Source organism: Amia ocellicauda, chromosome 15 (genome assembly GCF_036373705.1).
Source record: "Amia ocellicauda isolate fAmiCal2 chromosome 15, fAmiCal2.hap1, whole genome shotgun sequence".
NCBI classification, from domain to species: domain Eukaryota; kingdom Metazoa; phylum Chordata; class Actinopteri; order Amiiformes; family Amiidae; genus Amia; species Amia ocellicauda.
In genome coordinates this window covers 30,234,584-30,256,607 of record NC_089864.1, presented here as the reverse complement: position 1 = coordinate 30,256,607, position 22,024 = coordinate 30,234,584, and the positions used below count along the sequence as shown (strand labels likewise).

At 35.1% G+C, this 22,024-nt stretch overlaps 1 protein-coding gene across 1 annotated transcript in view; it reads right to left on the bottom strand.

The window, feature by feature from the left end:
* Positions 1 to 22,024, bottom strand: part of LOC136772014 (anoctamin-2-like) — a 203,339-nt gene that overhangs the window by 142,338 nt on the left and 38,977 nt on the right. The window contains exons 4-9 of the mRNA XM_066724657.1: positions 10,722 to 10,820; positions 9,404 to 9,558; positions 8,277 to 8,331; positions 7,679 to 7,730; positions 6,889 to 6,944; positions 4,348 to 4,392 (exon numbers count right to left, since the gene is read on the bottom strand). Coding sequence (XP_066580754.1) covers positions 4,348 to 4,392; positions 6,889 to 6,944; positions 7,679 to 7,730; positions 8,277 to 8,331; positions 9,404 to 9,558; positions 10,722 to 10,820 — 462 coding nt within the window. The remainder of the gene's footprint in view (positions 1 to 4,347; positions 4,393 to 6,888; positions 6,945 to 7,678; positions 7,731 to 8,276; positions 8,332 to 9,403; positions 9,559 to 10,721; positions 10,821 to 22,024) is intronic.

Genomic DNA, 22,024 nt, shown 5'->3' with positions numbered 1-22,024 from the left:
ATCTCCTTGTATCATGATCCAATTAACACTGACAATATAGCCTAACTGAAGCATCCTAGATATTTTCCCTTATTATTTCTCTGCGGGAGAATTCAACTGTGTTGCATTATTAAATAAAGTGCATGTTTATGTGTAAATCAGTCCTGTGTAGCCGCTAAGCATATCATGAAATATACAGTTACAGCCTATATATAGCTTCTTAAGAACTAATACATTTATATCTAAATATGGCTACAACACTCTGGGATCCATAACTTTCAGTTCAGTGTTAATAACATACATGAATAATCAATGTCGCTAAATAAATGTGTGGCACTTTTTGACCATATATTAAAAACTGCTCAAATTTAATCATCTTCCCAAGGTAAGTACACATATTCTTTCTTGGGAAAAGTTTCTACAGCATCTCTCTCATCGATAGCGGTTGCCATTATTGTAGTTACAATTTCAAAATGCAGTGGCACTGTGTCTGGCTACTTAAGGGGATATAACAGTATGTGCCCCAGACCAGTTTGGGACTCATATGATGTACAAAACTGTGCCTCCTGAAACTAGTTTGGGCACAGGTGGAGGTGTACCTGGGCCATAGTGGAAATGCCCTAGACTCGAACGGGCATGCTGAGGTGCACGTCAACGTGGCCAGTGGAAACAGGGCATTATTTACATAGCCAAACTGTTTTCAGGGAAAGCAGGTGCCCACTTGCTAGGCTTTGCCATAGTAACAATCATGTGACTGCTTATTACATAAGTACAACAACACCTTTGACCAATCAAAAGTGACACCATTCAGTAGTTCCAACGGTGAGTTGCAAGTCTTACTTTTACTGATGGTCTTTGGTTTGAGTTGTTGATGTTGGCATGCAAAAGTAAATTTTGGTAGCAAGAAACTAGGTAAATTTTTCTTCAGAAAGGAAGGTGAATGTGTAAAACAGCAGCTATAATTTAAATAGTTATGATTATTGTGTGTTCCATGTACAGGTTGCAGTCCATAAAGGCTTTATGCCACTATCAATCAATCAAATAATCAATTTATATTTAGTATAGCGCCCCTTACCTAGGCTAATTTAAATCTGCCCTATAAGGGGGGGGGGGGGGGTTGATTTCCAAATCTGGAAAAAGTATTGTAGTATTTCGAGGGTAGAGGCCACGACGGGGACTTGAGCCCTGGGCTCCTGCTCCACAGTGCAGCAATCTTACCCAGGCCTCTTAACGAGGCTCAAGATCACTACAGTACCCTCTGGCACGCTACAGTATGTATACCACATCCATGAATGCTGTTGAAAATGAATTACATTCAAATGGCATAAAACCCAAAAGATTTATGTAAATACAAAGAATTATTTCTAAATTATGCGATTGCAAAGAATATATAAACTGAGCATTTGTAAAAATAGATTAATAAAAAGTGATCTGTGTGTTATCACCATTGCCATGTTTCTTTTTAGTTCAAAATAAATGTAATTTCTTGTTGGTTATTCTAAAAATAGTTGGTGTGCTGTGAAATGTTTGAAACATTTAAAGTGTGCTGAAAAGGTTTGGGAAGCATTTAGTGCAATTATACTACCATCGAGACCAGCAAGCTTTTGAAACAATTTCCGTTATAAAATTGTGGATCAGGGGAGAGGTATACAAATATTTAAAAGACACTGAATATCCCTTGGAACACAGTAAAGTTGACTGTGGAAGGTATTACAGCACCACCCACAATCTGCCTAGAGCAAACTGTCTTCCCAAACTGAGCAGCCAGGGTAAGAAGGGCATTGGTCAATGAAGCCAACAAGAGACCAATGAAAACTCTGAAAGACCTACGCTGTTTATGGCGGAGATGGGAGAAACTATCCATGTGTCAACAATAGTTAATGTACTCCACTGGTCTGTATGGAACATTATCAAGAAGGAAGCCACTTCTGAAAAAAGACCATGCAAAATCCAAAAACACATGTGGGAGACTCTGAAAAGATGTAAAAAAAGATTCTGTGGTCCGGTGAAACACAAATTTAACTATTTGACCTAAATGCAATGTGTTTTGTCTGTTGCAAATCCAACACAGCACATCACCTAGGTAACACCATCCCTACCATGAAGCATGGTGGTGGAGGCATCATGAGATGTAGATGCTTTGTATCAGCAAGGACTGGGAAGCTTGTAAGTGTAGAGGGCAAAATGGATGGAGCTAAATACAGCCAAATCCTTGAGTAAAACCTGTTTCAATCTGCAAAGGAATTAAAACTGGAAGAGTTTCAACTTTCAGGAGGACAATGACCCCAAGCACACAGCCAAAGTGACACTGGAGTGGCTTAAAAGTGAATGTCCTAGAGTGACCCAGTCAAAGCCTAGACTTGAATCTGATTGAGAATCTGTGGCAAGACTTGAAGATTGTTTTCTATCAACAATCCGCCATCCAACTTGACAGAGCTTGAATAATTTTGCTTTGAAAAATGGGTGAATATTGCAAACCTGGTGGAGACTTACTGCAAAAGACTCACAGCTTAATTGTAGTCAAAGGTGACTCTACAAAGTATTGATCTGGGGGGTTCAAACCAAGACTTTTCTTTTTTTATTGTGTAAAATACTGTGTATTCAAATACAATTGCTCTTGCCTCTTCAAAATGTTGTGTAAATCAAAGGAAAAAAATCTAATTTTAAATGCATCAAAATTTCAGGTTGAAACACAATAAAATGTTCAAAAGCTCAAGAGGGGTGTGTATTTCCTACAGTATGTCTTACTTATATGTGTAAATACTTCTACAATGTAAAAAAAATCCATAGAAATATGTGTAATTAACCATATTTTTTCAATGTTAAAAAACATATTTTAATATATGGTTAGAATACATTGAATAACCTGGACATATACTATAAAAAAACGAAATATATGTAATTTTACGGATATTATCCATAATTGTTTGTAATGTACAGAACCATTTTGCAGGACACTGCCATTCAACCCTGAAATGAATGTGAAACCTTTAAAACATTTAATCTGACTACAAAAATACTGTAATTTACTTTTTTTTTAAAGGGTTTAAGTATGTGTTTACTGTAATTACAGTACTGTACTTTACTGTTATTTTTTATTTTCCTTTGAAGGGTAACTACTGCCCAGCTGACCAGGGCCTGAGCAGCATATGTATTATTTTAGATGTCTTTAATAAAATAATCCCCGACTGAACCAATTAAGTGTTTTGCATATTTTAAAATGTATCCTATAAATCTGAAATGTTAAATCATAAACTGTATAAGAACTATTCACTGTACAAATAGTGGGTTTCAAAAATGTGTTTAATATTATATTAATATCTGTTTAGTGGTCAGCTCGCAAACGCTACTCCTTTGTTACAAATAGGTCTGGATCACACTTTGAGCTACGAGCGGGAGAAATAGTAGATGGGTGATATGGTATTCTCAGCACAGTATAACAATACAATACTGTGACGCTGTCCTGCTGGAAGACGGCGCTGTGTCGAAGAAGGTGGGGGGGCGCTTCTCCAACGTTTACATAAGGGACAGAGGCATTCTGGGAGCAGCCCCCCTCATGGGAGATGGACAGGACTTGGGGGAGACTGGGAGCATGTACAAAGTTTAACCACTATGTTTGTAATTTTTACATTGTACTGTGAGCCCCAGACCCTCCTGTGTTCACCCTTGTCTGTCCACCCTGGCTTTTTAGGTAGGAGTCTAATACCACACCTCTGGTTTTCCTCCCAGTCTGTGTCTCTCTTTCAGTGTCAGTTCGCGGTTGTTGTTTTATAGAACGCATGAGATAACGCCCTAAATAAAGAGCTGTTTATACCTTTGAGCCACAGACAAATTATTTGACGTGGATTTAACTTTAAATTAAAAGTACTACTTTGTAGAATCACAGTAGAAAACCCTGGAAAGTATTGAATAAAACCCGTTATTTTACAGTAAGGTACCGTAAAGTTTGAATGTGTATTGCTGTAAATTTACCTGATGAGACTGTAGAGAAGTTTAAGTTACTGCACCTAATTTTACGGTGAAATGTCTGACAGCTCGCCTGACAGTCTTTTTACTGTAAATTAACAGTACATTTTTTTAGTGTAGGAATATGAACATTAACAAAACTAAAAGGCACATCAAACAGCTAAAGCAACATGTGATGATATATAAAATATTTAAAAATCCTCAATAGCTAAAGACTTGTAAACTGGTAATTTAAAACAATGTCAACGAACTTAGAACAAGTGAACCCCATAACCTTACAGGATAAGGAGTGCACATCACTGCTTTAGTCGAGGTGTAAATAAATATATTAATTAGCATCAAAACATCACTTCCTTTCAAATTGCAGATTTTAAAAGCAGAAAGAAATAGAGACTCTTGTACCTGTCGCTCATTCTTTTCCTCTTCTTCTGTGTTCTCAAAATTGCCCTTAGACACAAATAGAAAATGTAGATTATATATTTTTGTTAACAAATATACAAGTCAAATTGATGTTGGTTATGTTATATTAATAATGTACTTCTTACTGATGATTATACACAGGGTGTTGTAGCGTTAACAATTTGATGTCTTAATAATGCCATCATGTGATCATTCCTTAATTTATATTAGATCCACAAATGTATTTAAAGGTCGGGTATCATCATTTTGGACTTTTTTCAGAATTCCCTTTTAAAGTACTTCTGGTAGGTCAAACCAACTATATGTGTAGGTTTTAACGCTAAGTGTATAAAAAATACGTCTGAAGATGACCCTCTGAAAAGTCCAGCTCGCTTGAACAGCTGCCGATAATTTATGCGTGATGTCACACCAGGTATTGTTCATTGTCTCTCGGGCTGTTTTGCTGCATTAGCGCTAACAAAAACCCGTTAACAAACATCATAACACACCCAGGGGAGAAATACCATGGTAAATATGTGTATACTATATGGTTGCATCCAGGTATGTAACAGCAGTGTCTCTGCATTAATAATGCCAAAGCTTACAGTAAAGAAACAAGAGACGCAGCTCTCCTGTGCTGTGCTGCTCTGTAGGGCTGCCACCTGGACCCGCAATCACGGGACATTTTGAGACAGGACGGGGTTCAAAATTAGCTGCTAAATTTAAATAAATAAATGTGTTAATTATCCTTACACTTTCGCTAAAATGAATCAGGTTGCTGAATGACTGCATAAACAAGTCAAGTCAAGTTTAACATCCCGCTTCCGAACAGCCGATCAATGTTACTGATTGGGAGAGTAATTGCAAGATATGATAATTTTTTTTTTTTTTTAAATACAGTAAACTACTTTAACGTAGTGTCTGCATATGAACAAAGGACATATTATAACGGATAATAATGATATACATACAATGTGAATTGTAAATATATTATTATTATTATTATTATTATTATTATTATTATTATTATTATTATACAATGTTTTGTCATACTCTTGCCTTTGCATTACTAGCACTTGTATTGTTTATTTTGATTTCCCCTATGCTTCCTCTCCCTAAGCTCTTAACTTTGACTTAACATCTTGTCTGCACTTATCAGCTTTTTCATTCTAGGATGTAAGACCTTATATATTGTTTACTGTATATCTCATATATACCTGTGTAAATTGTGAATTTGTAAAATGTATTATGCCTTGAATTGCACTGTATTATTGCACTTTGTATTGTGCTTATATTTTGTAAGTCGCCATGGACAAGGGTGTCTGCTAATAAATAAATAATAATAATTATATCATTATTTGCCACGCATGATAATTAAGCACTATTATTAATTTGAGCGAAGGTGTAGGAGCTAATTATCAGGTTAATTTCTCTCAGTTAAGGAGTCTGTCTCAACAGGATTACAACAGCGCCCCACCGCATATCAAACAAATAAAATAAAACGAAAAGTGTATATGCCATCGTGCTCTCCTGTATCTGATGTCGGGGACTGTGGGGGTGAATTGTCCTCCACATCAAATTTTTCACAGGAAACACCCGACCCATTAACATCGCTTTACCTGTCTTCTTTGCAGGGGTTTAAATCAATGAAATACCTGCTGTGAAGTCATGCACTCTTGCTCTTCCGGTTACAGGAGTCAGAGGTTTTTTTTAAACGGTCTATCAAAAACAGCTTTTTTCCATCTTATTCCATCTTAATGAATGAAACTTTCGGGACATATTTAGGTATAACTTTTAGTGTAAAAAAATGATGATACCCCACATTTAATAATATATATTAAAAAAAAAAACTGAACTCATTGAAATATCCTCTCCAAACAAAGTAAAACAAAGTGCATTTGAATGCAATGTATTATTAAAACAGGGGGAGTGAAATCCTGAAATGATTTACCAGCACTTGAATGGATTAAAAGGTTTATTACTGGACTTCCTCTAATTAATAGGACATACATGTAATAATTATTGTTAAAGTAATTTACCAATGAAGAAAAAAACTCACATTATAATGTTACTGTTTATCTTCCTAACAGTGCGAACTGATTAAACAAATAGTACTTTCTACCAGAAACAATAGTCCCTTGATGAAATTGAACTAACTTGATTTTGAATGAAAACGTACATGTGCACTCAGTAGTTTTTGATCCAAATCAATCAAGAAGTAAAATTGTATGCATCAATAGCATTTTTGTCAAAATCACTTAAATATATTTCTAAATATACAATTTTCAAATGTATTCACACACTGGCAGTCAGTATGTTGTGATTCTTCAGATTTGTGCTTCCTGTAGATTTTTAACAGGTTTATCAAATTCTTAGGAGGGTTATACTCCTTCCTTTTCCATGCAGAACCTCTATAACTTTTCCAGATTGCACTTCTTGTGCTTTTGGACTGATTTTTTTTTTTTTTTGATACCATGGATTTACTATGTGTCTCTACTTTATATATTCAACAGTCATATTAGTATAATGTCACTGTCAACTTACATCATGCAGGGGGAAAGCTGAATCATAGACACCACTTGCTATTAGTGTGGTAATACCTGAAAAAATAAACAGAGAACTAAAGATAGGCAAGAAGATGTGGTATCATATCCTATACATACACTACATAGTGCCTTGCAATCGTATTCAGACCATTCCTAACTTGTCCCATTTTGTGTACCAAATGCTGCATTCAACACTTTTTAAAAATTCAATATAATGCTGATGAGCATGTCTGTAAAGCTTCATTATTGTTTCATCTGATTGTTCATGCTCATAATTGTCATCGAGATGCAGTTTTGCAAATTCTTTCATTTTGTTTTGTGTTGTCAGAAAACTTCTTCCTTGCAACTCTACCATTAACACCAGATCCATGCAGCCAACATTGAATTGTACTTTTTGAGACATTGTATCCTGATGATGCAAGAATGTCTTAGAGATTTCTAACTGTTGTCCCTTGGGTTTGCGTTTGCCTCCTGAATCTTCCAGACAACAGAAAGTTGATGCAGGATTCTTTTTGGAGGATTTTATTTTTAAATTTGACACTTTTGTATTTGAAAAACATACCATTATTTGTAAAACATGAAATTGCATTGCCCAGTTTTAATTTATTAAATACAGTTTATCAACGGTATGAATACATGTGGTGGTCACTGTATATATAAAAGGCGTATAATATGGTGACTAGATGCACCAAAATGATAATCCTGACTAATGAAAAGCAGTCTGTTTTCAACTGAGACAATTAGTTGGCTTTTTCCTGGAAATTCAACTGCTTTCCAAGGACCCTTACCTGAACTATGGCAAGTCTTAGTGCAAGCCGTGCGCTTCAGTATTTCATAGACCTAAAGAGATGGAAAAGGACAGAACAACCTAAATATAAAACAGGTTCATAGAAGGGAATCTGGTATAATTGAAGAATTTACAAAAAGCTCCTGGTTGTTTTAGTATTTTTAGTTTTAATGTTATTGCTAAAGCCAATATTTATACTTTGGAAGTTCATATTGTCATATCAGAACTTTCTGACAAAATAATATGAGCAAATGGTAGTTTTAGGGTTGTCAAAATTAAAAAAAAAAATGTCAGATACATACAGTTAACAGCTTATTATTAACAAAACATGTTTTTGTAACAGTAGGTCAGAATTTCCCTAGGCGATATCTTAATTATCTTAACTAATCTTACTCACTATGCTATACTTGACATTCTTTATAACTAGCAAATGCTACATATAAGTGTATCCCCACAACTCTAAAATTATATCCAGGAAGGATGTTTCAAACGGTCAGTTGCAAAGTTCCTTAAAAAGGTGGTATCTCATTTAAAGTAACCTATTAACTAGGAGCACAATGTCTTCACAGAGAGAGGGCTTTGCCATGGTTCTTACTTACTATTCGACTGCGTGTTGCATTGTCAAAGAACGTATCCTTTTCCTTAATGTTGTACCTGTAGAAGGAATATAGAAATTATGAGTGTACAAAACACCTTCCTAATATTAACCCCCTGTCACCCTCAGAACAGCTTTAATCAGATCAGGACATGGACTCTACAATGCGTTGACTCCAAACTCTATTCCAAATACCTTGTCTCAATGTAAAGAAGTAAATACTTTATCATTCAGCTACATAGAAATGAATGAACGAGTGAACAGGAAGTGATAATCTCAGGCTACATACAGGAAGTTATTTGCAGATATCTTTAAATGAATTTTAAAATATCTGCAATTAATTTGGAGATATTTAAATCATTTCAATATTTAAAGATATCTGTAAATATTTAAAGCTATCTTAAAATACAATTGAAGATTTCTCATTTGCAGATCTCTCTATATATTCCAGATATCTTCAAATTATTTGAAGGTGTCTCTAAATTAATTGCAAATATATTATTTTAAGATTAATTTAAATATATCTTTAAATATTGAAAGATATCTTAAAATACAATTGAAGATTTATCTAAATGATAACTTGGCTTGCCATAGAATTCAAATGGTCCATCTGTTGGAAATACCCCATCTGAAATAAGATGTGTTTGTTCAATGGTGAGTGACTTTTTTGCTTTTTAAACCAAAAGGAGCACAGCCCACCTTTTCTGTTACATGTAATACTTTTGTTTCAATACATGGTTCCTGGTTCTATGAAAAAATAATAATATTTAGTCCAGAAGTAGCATCCGTAGCAGTGCGTATTCAATATTCAGTAATTTCACTAATGCTTTTGAGAATTTCTCAGCACAAACATGTTTGATGTATTTTATATATATATATATATATATATATATATATATATATATATATATATATATATATATATATTTAAAATACTAATAATAAATTGCAATTGTATTGTCAGTATTTATTTAAAATAGATTAATTAGACGCTATTATTACAATATTATTATTGTTGTTGTTGATGATGTTGCATGTGTATCCTTAGTGAAAGACAGGTTAAAAGAGGGAATAATATTTTATATAAAAAGTAATATTTACAAAATAACAATTGCTGTGTTCCATACTCACAGATGTAACCTCTCCCTTGAGAATGTGTGAGAGAGGTACTTGGTCTTTGTGTTGCTCCAAATGTCTGGCACTTTGGGATGTATTGGCTTGGTGAGTTTATCCCACATCATGTACATTGTTGCCATAATTCCTCTTTCTTCTTTAATTTCATACGCCTAAGAAGCAGATATAGGTGACTCACCTCATAAGTATCAGAGCAATATTTATTCATTTGTTTTCTCATCAAAGCCGTAAGCAGCTTTTTTAGTGATGTTGCATAGAAAGGTTTTTAATTGTTCATTATTATCATTATCACACTGTTATCATTGTTATCATTATCACACCCTCAGAATTTTACATTGGGTTATTTAAATTTCAATGGTGTAACACAAGGGCAACATCACATAAATGTAATGTGTCATTAATTGTGTACATTGCAAAGACAGAAAACATCTATTAAGATATGCTGCTATATATTTATAATTTTATCCACCAGGGGCAGATTCTGCAAATGGGATACCAGGAAAATATCCAGTAGGCCAGTTCTGGGCTGCTTGTAAAGTTTGTAATTATTATATTTTTGCATTTTTCTTTACAACACCAACTTTATTTATTACAGCAGCCTCAGCAAACAGACAGCAACACTGTGATATCACATCATGCCCCAAAGACCCGCCTCCTCTGAGAGAATGAGAGATCAGTAAGAGCATATTTACATCATACACAATCATTCAGCCACATGGGAACAGCACCACTTGCATGGCAAGACACTGTATAACTAATATAAAAAGCACTGATTACTCATAGAGGGAACACCTCCCCTCCAAATAACTAGTCAGTCAACATAGTGCATAATTCTTTATTAATTATGTATATGAACAGTTCTGAGAATGTACTATTCTAAAATGTTTTTTTTACATTTTTGTTCTGCTCAGTAACATATCAATACATGTGGAGTTTCCTCAAAATCCTTGGGGTTCTAGAAGTGTTTGATATTATATGTATATATAAAAAATATGCATACAGTAAAATACATAACATTATGAAAATGTTACTAAATACTGTGTACTATATATGAATAGTTAATAGTTAATGAATAGTTAGTTAAACAACTTCATTAATGATGGAAATACATGCAGAATTAGAACAAGGTCATAGGTCGTTTAACAATAAATAAAAACCTAATACATAATGCATTGTTATAAGCAATGTTATTGATACTTAATTAGTTTCCAATGTCAATAATACAAAATACTATTTAGGGCAAATTAAAGTGGCCCCTATCAGAAATACAATCTGAGTTTCCAAACAAGAATAAATTAAAGCAGAAATTGCCTACCTTCTTAGTGGGCACCTTTATCTTCAGAAATTCTGCTTCTCGGCTTAAAACTGGCCAGGGTACGTGGAGCCGAATGAAACCCACACCTTGAATTTTAGTCTGTCCAAAAAAACAACAACAAAAAAAATAGTAACCTTTATTATTTTCCCAAACAATCAAACACCTTTTGTCATGTTACTTAATCGATTATATTTAAATATTAATTTAACCATTCACATATGTAGGACCTGAAAGGTGGTTAATACAAAATAAGCTGACTTTTAAAAAAAGGAGTTTCTAGAACACTGCTTCATATTCCAACATTGTCCCAGCCTTTAGGGCTATAGATTTAATTGCACCTGCAAAATGTGTTTTTTCTGGAAGGCAGAAGAGGTTTTCTCAAGAGATAAGTTCCAGGAACTCTAATTAAACAATACTCAGAATGCAGGGTTGGGGTAGGGGTTGTTTATGCCATGTACAACTGCAGCTGCTAATCTGCAAATCTCAAGCAATGTAATAACAATCTGCAGTAAACAACATAGCATATTTTCTTATTTTATGAAAATGTATAAGAAATAAAGTTATACAATTTTAGCATTGTTTGTTTAAAAAAAATAACTGATACATTTTCCATTCCAGCATGAAACATCCTTCTTTACTTTAATACAGCATTCTTTTGGCCATATTTTGCCAAATTATATGTTACATAAAAACGTATTCCAAGTAATTAAAAATCTTTAATATATTTAAGTAAACCTACATTAAACTTTTCTGGGTTCCAGTTTTCAATAAAATACTAGGCATATCATAAAAGGCCGTCATTTACTTATATACAGAAACTGCACACATTGTAGTAAATGTTTCTGAGCAACTCAAATTAATACTTATTACTTAACACTGCTTTTTATTGGGTGAAAGCGGTAATAAATTAATTAAACACGTAAAGACAAACACGTAAACTGTGTAAAGGGGAAACCTTTGACCTTTTGATTATGGATATAAGAAACATAAGAAACATAGGAAAGTTTACAAACAAATTTGTTCCCAAATTGTCAACTTCAACCATCGCAGTTGAGTTTGTTCCAGATTGTGACGCCTCTCTGTTTGAAAAAGTGCCCTTCAGACCTGGAATAAATCTGGTTGCTTTCCTCTGAACTGCCTCTAGAGCAGCGATATCTTTCTTGAAGTGTGGTGCTCAGAACTGTACACAGTATTCCAGATGAGTGCATTGTACAGTCTTAACATTACTTCCCTTATTTTAAATTCTACACTTTTGACAATATACCCTAGCATTCTGTTTGCCTTTTTTATTGCTTCCCCACACTGTTTGGATGGAGAAAGTGAGGAGTCCACATAGACTCCTAGGTCTTTCTCATTTCTCTAGTTCTATTCCTCCCATAGTGTAATTATAGTGGACATTTTTGTTACCTGCATGTAATACCTTGCACTTGTCCACATTGAATTTCATCTGCCAGGTGTCGGCCCACAACTGTATATGATCTAAGTCCCTTTGGATAACCTGTGCTGCCGAGATTGTATCTGCTGAGCCACCTATTTTAGTATTATCTCCAAATTTGACAAGTTTGCTAACTATCCCAGAGTCCAGATTATTAATATAGATTAGAAAAAGCAAAGGCCCTAGTACTGATCCCTGTGGAACTCCACTAACAACCTCACTCCAGTTAGAAGCAACATCTCTTATCGACCCCCTCTGTTTCCTAGACATCAACCAGTTCATAATCTTACTTACATTACCCTGAATGCCTACAGCTTCCAATATAAGGATCAGTCTTTGGTGTGGAACCTTATCAAAAGCTTTCTGAAAATCTAAGTATATCATATCATATGCTTTCACATGATCTACAGCTGCAGTTGCATGTTCAAGAAATTCTAATAAATTAGTAAGACATGATCTGCCTTGTCCAAACCCATGTTGACTGTCTCCAAGAATATGGTTTTTATTAAGATGCTCCTCAGTTTTCTGTCTAATAATTTTTTCCAACATTTTACAAGTAATGCAGGTGAGACTAATTGGTCTGTAATTTCCTGGCTCAGTTTTGTCCCCTTTCTTGTGGATTGGTATGACATTTGCTGTCTTCCAGTCAGTTGTCACATCCCCTGTTCTAGGTGTCATTTGGAATATTTTAGTTAGCGGCCTATAAATAATTTCCCTCATTTCTTTAAGTACTGTTGGAAATATACCATCTGGCCCAGGTGATTTGTTTGTTTTTAATTCTGCTAGTCCCTTTAGTACCTCCTCATTTATCCAGATCTCTCTTAGGGTTTGAATGGACTGATTGTTAACCTGTGGAATGTTATCAGTTTTTTCTTTTGTAAAAACCTCTGTGAAATACTTATTGAGAACATTTGCCGCATCTTGTTCGTTTTCCAAGATACTTCAATTTTTGCCCTTTTTCTGTTTCACTTCCTCCTGTATTGACCTATTGCTGTTGTAGTATTGAAAAAAGCTCTTTGCATTAGTTTTAGCTAATTTCTTGAAAGATAACCATAATTTTCGACTGAAAATGTATCCAGTGTGCACCAGTCTAACTCTGGATTTAATCTGAGTTCTTCTGTCTCAGTGTCATTTCTGACATATAATGTTACCCCAACCCCTCTTTGATTTTGCCTGTCTCTCCTACACTGTGTGTATCCTTTGAACTTGTATTCATTCCCATAATTTTAAGCCATTTAAGACATGTTTCTGTCACTCCTACAACATCATAGTCTCATGCCAGCACTGTGGCTTCTAGGTATAACATCTTGTTCCTTATAATCCGGGCATTGAGCAACAAACATTTGAGGACTTTCCTAATAGCAGTTTGCCTTTGTTTTCTTTCCTTAGTGGAACATCTCCCATTGTCAGAGTTCTCTGCCCCTCTGGTCCCTACTTTAAAAGATTCTCAATTACTCTCATTACAAACATATGATCTCCCAATGCATTAGTCCCCCTTCTGTTTAGATGTAGACCGTCTGGTTTGTACAGGTCCCATCTATCCCAGAAGAAAGACCTCTGCCCTACTTTTCCCTATATCATTGGTTGCAATGTGGACCATGACCAGTGAATTCCCTATGCTAGAACATGCATATTTGTATATTTTTCCTTCATTCTCCCTTATTCTAACATATTTAATTTATTTTTACAATGTTTGATTTGTGGTTGTTATTTATGATGAAAATTAATGTGAAGTGTATTATATAAAATGTAAAAACATAAAAATCCTGCCTTTTTTACACAATTTTTTTTTTTTTTGGCAGCATGCAAAACAGACAAAGCAAATATCGGCAGATATATCGGTAATGGGGAAATTTTGCTCCCCAATTATTGGTATCGGACTCAAAAAGCCTGTATCGGTCAGGCTCTAGTTCCCAATACCAAATATTGACTGAAGGGGGTGATTACTTTCAATTATGTTGTGTTTTGTATTTGTAATTAATTTAGAACAATTTGCAGATTATATTTCTTCACTTTGACATTATGGACATTTTCTGTGTTGATCAGTGGCAAAAACTCCTGATTAAATCCATTCTGATTTCATGTTGTAACAATGAAATGTGGAAAAGTCCAGGGGAGTGAATCCTTTTGAGAGCCACTGCACCTTATAAAAGTTTACTGTGTATTGTGTAGAAAAGCTAAGTGAAATCATGGTAAAACATGGAGAAGTATACCAAATCACAATTCAAATAATGTGAAACCATGCTTAAGGAAAGTATTTGGTGGGGTAAACCATGGGAAAATTGCAAAAATGCCACACAAATTTACTGTGGTGAACATTAAAAGGTGTTCCTGAACATTTAAACTATAAAAACAATAATATACAGTATATATTATTACTATTATTATTATTATTATTATTATTATTAATATTATGATGATGATAAATACAGCTTTGCTTTATTTCAGATGTATGAGGTGCTACACAGCCAGATTTGCATTATCTCCATTGTGCTCTCCTTGAAAAGCAATGATTGAGGATATATGCTGCTCCATGAGTTAGTCAATACTACCAAACACAAGCTTCTAAGTAACAAGAAACTGTGTGGATATGGACACCATTCAACTTAAATCAGCTAATGAGGACTGTGGGGACTGAATTAAGCAACATTATACTTTTGGGATTGTAACAGATGTCTAATGCTGATCTTGATTTTCACTAACTGTGAATGGAAGAGGCTGATGCCAATAGATAAGCCACTCACACCAACTATGTCACAGTTCCTCAAACAAGGTAAAGCACAATGGTTAATAGGGATATGTATTCTCAATTAGCATTTACAGCACGGGGAGGGTACAATGAGGGTAATTATGTTCATTTTCAAGTTTCAAGAACATTATCAATCTACTGCTTGTGACATTTCAGGATTTCCTGAATTTATTTAAAATCTGTTCCTTATAAGTAGTAGATTCATAGAAATAATATTTGTATATTTTATTGTTCTTTGTGGGTTTTTTGTGTTATTTAACACACTGGAGTTCAAATATATGTTTGAGTTTTTCAACGTAAAAAGTTTCCATCTTTTTTGGGGAAAATAGAGGCATACCCCCACCACTTTCTTGCAACTCCTTGAATTGTGTTTATTGAAGGTTGATTAAATTTACTTCTTCTTAAAACTGTAACCTGTAGTATCTAAGTTCAAGTCCTTATTTTGGTGAATGTATTTTTTGCATGGTATATGCTTATTTTGGTTTATCATTTATGTATTCTAATATTTAATATCCATCCCGCGTTTCTGTTGCCCTTTAATTTAGTAATTCTTTAGTTTCAGTATTCTTTCCTTACATTTGTACAGTTGTGCACAATTCAATGTGAATTACTTTTGATTTGAGGTCTTGACTGTGCTAATTTATCTTCTTCATAAGGTCCCTTGCATCTTCAGAGATCTTTTTATCCGGTTTTGATTTATTGATTCCTCCATGTTCTCTTGCAGCTTCCATGGTATTTTTGGTGATTTCTCTGCTTTTTTGTGATGCATCTAAGGCTCCATCCCAAACCGCTCCCTTGCTCCCTAATTCTTTTACTTCATGAGACATTTTACTGACATCACATAGTGTGCACTTGAGTGAGTGAGGGAGTAGAGTACAGGAAAGAAAGTCCTGAATGGGACACCCTTCATAACTCAGTCCCAACCCAGCTTTGCAGCATTTGTTCCCCCCCCATGAGCATGACAGAGTGTGTCGCATGCAACTGGATAAGCTTCAGAGTTTATACCTCTGCCCCTATTTTTAATAAAAAAATATAACTGAAATATATTGGTCACTCATATCATATAATGATATAGGTTCTTTGTTAATTCATTAATTGAAAGCAGTGTTTTTCTATTGTGTTTTGTACTTGTTTTAGTTCCTAGCTACTAGGATAAATACTTATGCTTTGAAATGTTTCATGTGACATCTCCCATAACTTGGGAAAGGGTGAATGTTATGAAATAAATAAATACACTAAAACAAAAATATTCATAATAATAACATAATAATAATAATAATACATGGGGACTTGATTCAAGTCTTCAAAATCATGAAAGGCATTGACCACATCAAACCGAGGAGCTTTTCCAGATCTGCAGGGACAAATGGAACTGGGGACACAAATGGAAATTGGTCTTCAAGGCATTCAAGATAGAAAACAGGAGACACTTATTCACACAGAGAGTTGTTACAATCTGGAACAAACTCCCCAGCAATGTGGTTGAAGCCGACAATATGAGAACATTAAAGAATAGACTGGATAGCATCCTTGGATCACCTAGTTATTAATGGACACCAAACGAGCACGATGGGTCGAATGGCCTTCTCTTGTTTGTAAACTTTCTTAATAATAGTAATCCCTGACAGCTATCAATATGCAGTGAAATGCTTTTGTAATTTACTTTCATCATATATTGAAATAGATTAATTGTATTTGCTATGCATTTCCATACAACATACATTTCACAAATAGTTTACTTATTAAATAACCTAATAATAATTGTCAGATTTGCATGTCTACCTATTTGCTCATTTGTCTCTGCTTTTAATGTGAGGAATTCTGTGACTTCACCACAAAACTCTTCCGCAAAAGTATAGTCAGAGTATGCACTCACTCGAAGGGCGCCTTGAAGGGCACACAAAGATCCCTCCATTCTCTCTAAAGAACTGGGAAGGGAAGGTAATGAGGGAGCAAGGTAGTGGTTTGTGAAGCAGCATAGAGCTTCTTGTTGATCATTAAACATATTAAAGCAATTCTTAATTTCACCGCTATATGATTTCTGATGTGAATTTGCTGGGCTTATTTGTGCTCTTCATTAATTTTCTTCATTACACTTTTGTATTGAGATTATTTACTATTATATACTTATATTATATGCTTTCTGTTTGTAATGATAGACATCTCCAGGTCCATTTTCTTATTGTCTTTTTCATTAACAGAATGTTTGTTTAAAAATAATTTTGTTCTCTGTGAATTCCACATTCTCCTCTTTACTTTTTTTCTCCATATGCATATGTATCTAAAGATGTCTTATAATGTTGTTTTCACATTCTTGCATTGAATTCTCTGATACTGACATACAACTGTTCCCCTGCCTTTCTCATGTAGGTGATGCATTTCTTTCATAGCAGTCTTATTTCTTCTTCTGAGTGACTTGATGTTGTTACAATTTGGAAAATTTGATCGCTGAGAGAACATTCGTATTGGATAATCTTAACAACTTTCATTTTTGTACACAATACTGTTTTACACTTATTTCCAATTTTTTTGTATACATAGAATGGCAGCAGTGTGGTGTAGTTGTTAGGCTCTGGACTCCTGAGTGGAGGGGCGTGACTTCAATCCCAGGTGGGGGACACTGCTGTTATACTCTTGAACAAGGTATTCCAGTAAAAACCAAGCTCTAGAAAAGGGTAATTGTATCTAAAAAAATAATAATGGGTTGTATTGTAACAGTTGTAAATCACCCTGGATTAGAGTGTCAGCTATGAAATATTATAATAACAACAACAATAATAGGCATAAGTAAAAGCAGTTTCTTATACTATAGATGCACTATACTTATTTATTTTTAACCTTAAATTGTACATAATATATAAGTTTCAGAGGCTGATTCCCCTTAACACTTATTTCCCATAATCCAATATAATTCAAGAAAGTAACCCTAAAAGGGGGCTACTATATAAAGGAAATATATAATATGAGGATAATAATAATTATAAAGGCAATTGTTCTGTATTAATTGCATTATTTAAAATAACCAGAAATGGCAGAATAATGGCAAGTGGTAAAGTGTCTGACATTTGGAAATACAAATAAAATTGATATACAAAATGTGGTCAAAACAACAGAAGCTGGGATGAAACATACCCCCTTATTTCCAGCCAGGATGTGAAATGGACTCTGTCATGTTCAGGTCACCTAAAGCCTGATTTATACTTCTGCATCTGCATCTCTGCGTGCATGCGCAGGTGTTCTACGCAGGCATTCGCATAGGTGTCTGCCAACAGACTTGCACGTAACGTTGATGCGTGGATAGGGGGCAGTTTCACATTTACCACATCAAAATCTACAGAAAATGAAACCTGTTTTCTATGGTGCACCTAGAGTTGTATGGATGTAAATCAATACATAGCGTTAATGACAACTACACACACACATACATACTGCCATATTGCATCCTGTATGTGCAGGTCTATAGTGTCTTGCTATAGCTGGCTAGAGACTTAATACTAGAACCACCATAGCCGCTTTTTCAATTCAAAAGTAAATCTGCGTATGTGAATTTCTCACGCATATCCATTCTTATGTTACTAAATATTTGAACTTTACAGTGTTTCAGCTGTTAACTCCTCAAACTTAAGCTATAAATATTTACTTCTTCAACCGCCAACCCACAGTTTATGCAAGCTAAACTGAATATTATATAGCCCGCAATCTGTTTTTTGCAATACAATTAGTAATTGTGAAAGATTTATAATCATGTTGATTGGTGAAACACACGCTTTTCCACACATCATACACTACTGGTAAAAAGTTTTAGAACACCTCAATTTTTCCAGTTTTTATTGAAATGTATGCAGTTTTATGTCTCAATGTATTCAGAAATTAAAGCATAGAATAAATAAACAGTTGGAGATAAAAAATAAATCATAGAATTGTTTTGTTTAACAAAATTTAACCCCTTAAGCTGACAAAACCCCCTCTGGTATCCTTTAAAGGGCACTGAATCCATGTGCTTCTCTTTAATCCCATTTGTACTCTTCACTGTTTTGTTTTTTGCCAAGTGTTTGGTATCCCATGAAAGCTGAGACTCTCAGCATTCTAATGATGTGAAGCATTCTCTGATGTGAAAAATGTGTACCACCCCCCCTCATTTATGCCCCATCCCTCCGCAATTCTGAAATGGGGGGGTGGGGGGATACTTGGTCTGAGTAAGAATACAAAATCTCAGAAAATATTGACAATTATGACATATTCTACAACCAGACTGTCTACTGATCTAAACATCCATGTTAGCTACCTGGCAAAATTCTAAACTGATATTTAGATTACACTTTTTGGCCAATCTAAATAACTAAGTAAAATATTGAACAATGGAGACTTCTACCTCTTTCTCTGATTGGCTGTGTAAACACTAATAAATTGGTCTCCTTGCCAAGACTGCTTTACCACTTTCCAAATGTACCAATTCGTTGAACTAAATAATTTTTGGTTATTCAATAGTGATGCCATTTGTTTGGGGATTTAAGCCACAGAATTAAAAAAAAAAAAAAAACATTTGTGTAAACCAAAAGCATTGGGGGGTTTGGGACACCATTATTTCAGCATTATTACTGGGAAGCCAACCTAAGAGCACTGGTATATTGGCAAAATGGCTTTCCCAATCTCTGAGATTCCCTCTTGGCTGGCTGTTGATGCTAAAGCTAACATTATCTCCTCACTTCCAGCACTGTTATTTTCATTGTTAACACCACATACCAAATTTGTATTCAATTTTTGTTACATAATTGTCTGAGGATATGGAAACAGATAAAGACCACCCTTAATTTACTAGGTACCTCCACCCACAGCCCAATATGCTTCAACCACTCCTTCCCTCCATCCCAGTGTGTTCAAGGGCTAGAAAATACTGGGGATAATTGATGGCCATTTCATCAGTTGAGGAAAAAATATAACCTGCCTGCAACTCATTTTTTCAGATACCTACATCCCCCACTTTGAAACTAAACCTGTAGAACCTGAGGTATATAGATTTTGACTAGGCCCACCTAACGCTAAAAAGCATATCGCCAGTTTCTATTACTTGTCTTTCAAACAAATAGATGATCTACACATTTTGTAAGGAATTGTAAGGAAGGAGGAAATTGAACATCAGATATTGGATGAGGTGTGGGAGGAGGTCCTGAAACAAACACACACCTATTCTATTAATGCCGGACACTAGCTGGTTCAATTTAAAGTGCTACAAAGACTCCACTACTCCAAATTAAGATTACACAAAATCTACCCTTCAGTCTCCCACTTGTGTGATTAATGTTAAAGTGCTGAGGGTATTCTGCTACACCAGTATTGGACATGCTCTAAGCTTTTTGACTTTTGGTCTGATATATTTACATGCTACTCTGAGATATTCCTATGCGATTTCCCACCTAATCCAGTGCTAGCTATACTGGGATGCTCTGAACTCATTATGAATAAAAGCAAAGTGAAACAGTATGCTGATTATAGCTAAAATCAGGTGATGCTATCACAAACTTAAATACATGAATAAAATAATTGACTAGCACCCTTTATATGGAGGAAATTCGATATAAACTGGCTGACGAGTGTGGGAGAATTATTCACAATTTGGCAACCTTTAATTGAGTATCTGAAAGGGAGTAATACACAAAGGGGGGATGAGTCACCATCTCGACCTGACACTTGATTAGTAACACGAGGTAGCTGTTGTTAATAATGATTAAGTGACTCAGCAGGTTTTCAGAATTGTTTGTTATTTAGCAGTGACACTGTATTCCCTTGTTGTATTTTTTATGAAACATTGTAATTAAAACATTTTTTGAAGATGTGAAAAAAATATATAGTCACTGCATATAATATATACACTTTCACTACAACATGCCAGAGAAAAGTGAAATCATTTTATGAACAGAGAAATTGCTGACGATAAACAGAAAAGCTTTTTTCAGCTTCACCTTATAGCCATACAGCCAATTGACATTAATAAATACTAGCTTAGAAAACACCAGAAATCAATAACATTTAAACACTGGTTACCTTAACTTCTATACTTGAAGTTTAATTGATAGCAATGTAGGTTAGTATCAAAATTGTGTATATGTATGTATGTGTGTACATACACCGATCAGCCATAACATTATGACCACCTGCCTAATATTGTGTAGGTCCCCTTTTTGAGATCTGAGGAATTTCGAGGCCAACACCTTGAACTCGTGATTCATCAGACCAGGCCACCTTCTTCAATTGCTCCGTGGTCCAGTTCTGATGCTCACGTGCCCATTGTAGGCGCTTTCGGCAGTGGACAGGTGTCAGCATGGGCACCCTGACTGGTCTGCAGCTACGCAGCCCCATATGAAACAAACTGCGATGCACTGTGTGTTCTGACACCTTTCTATAAGAACCAGCATTAACTTTTTCAGCAATTTGAGCTACAGTAGCTCATCTGTTGGATTGGACCACACAGGCCAGCCTTCGCTCCCCATGTGCATCAATGAGCCTTGGCCGCCCATGACCCTGTCGCCGGTTCACTGATTTTCATTCCTTGGACCACTTTTGATAGGTACTGACCACTGCAGACCAGGAACACCCCACAAGAGCTGCAGTTTTGGATATGTTCTGACCCAGTCGTCTAGCCATGACAATTTGGCCCTTGTCAAAGTCGCTCAGATCCTTACGCTTGCCCATTTTTCCTGCTTCTAACACATCAACTTTGAGGAGAAAATTGCTGCCACTTGCTGCCTAATATATCCCACCCACTGACAGGTGCCATGATAACGAGATTATCACTTCACCTGTCAGTGGTCATAATGTCATGGCTGATCGGTGTAGATATAGATGTATTATATAGGCCAATCAGTCTCACCTGTATTACTTAAAAAATAATTAGAAAATAGAAGAGAATCTTAATGAAAACCATATTCTTGGAGATAGTCAACATGGGTTTAGACGAGGCAGATCATGTCTTACTAATTTATTAGAGTTTTTTGAACATGCAACTGCAGCTGTAGATCATGTGAAAGCATATGATATGATATACTTAGATTTTCAGAAAGCATTTGATAAGGTTCCACACCAAAGACTGATCCTCAAATTGGAAGCTGTAGGCATTCAGGG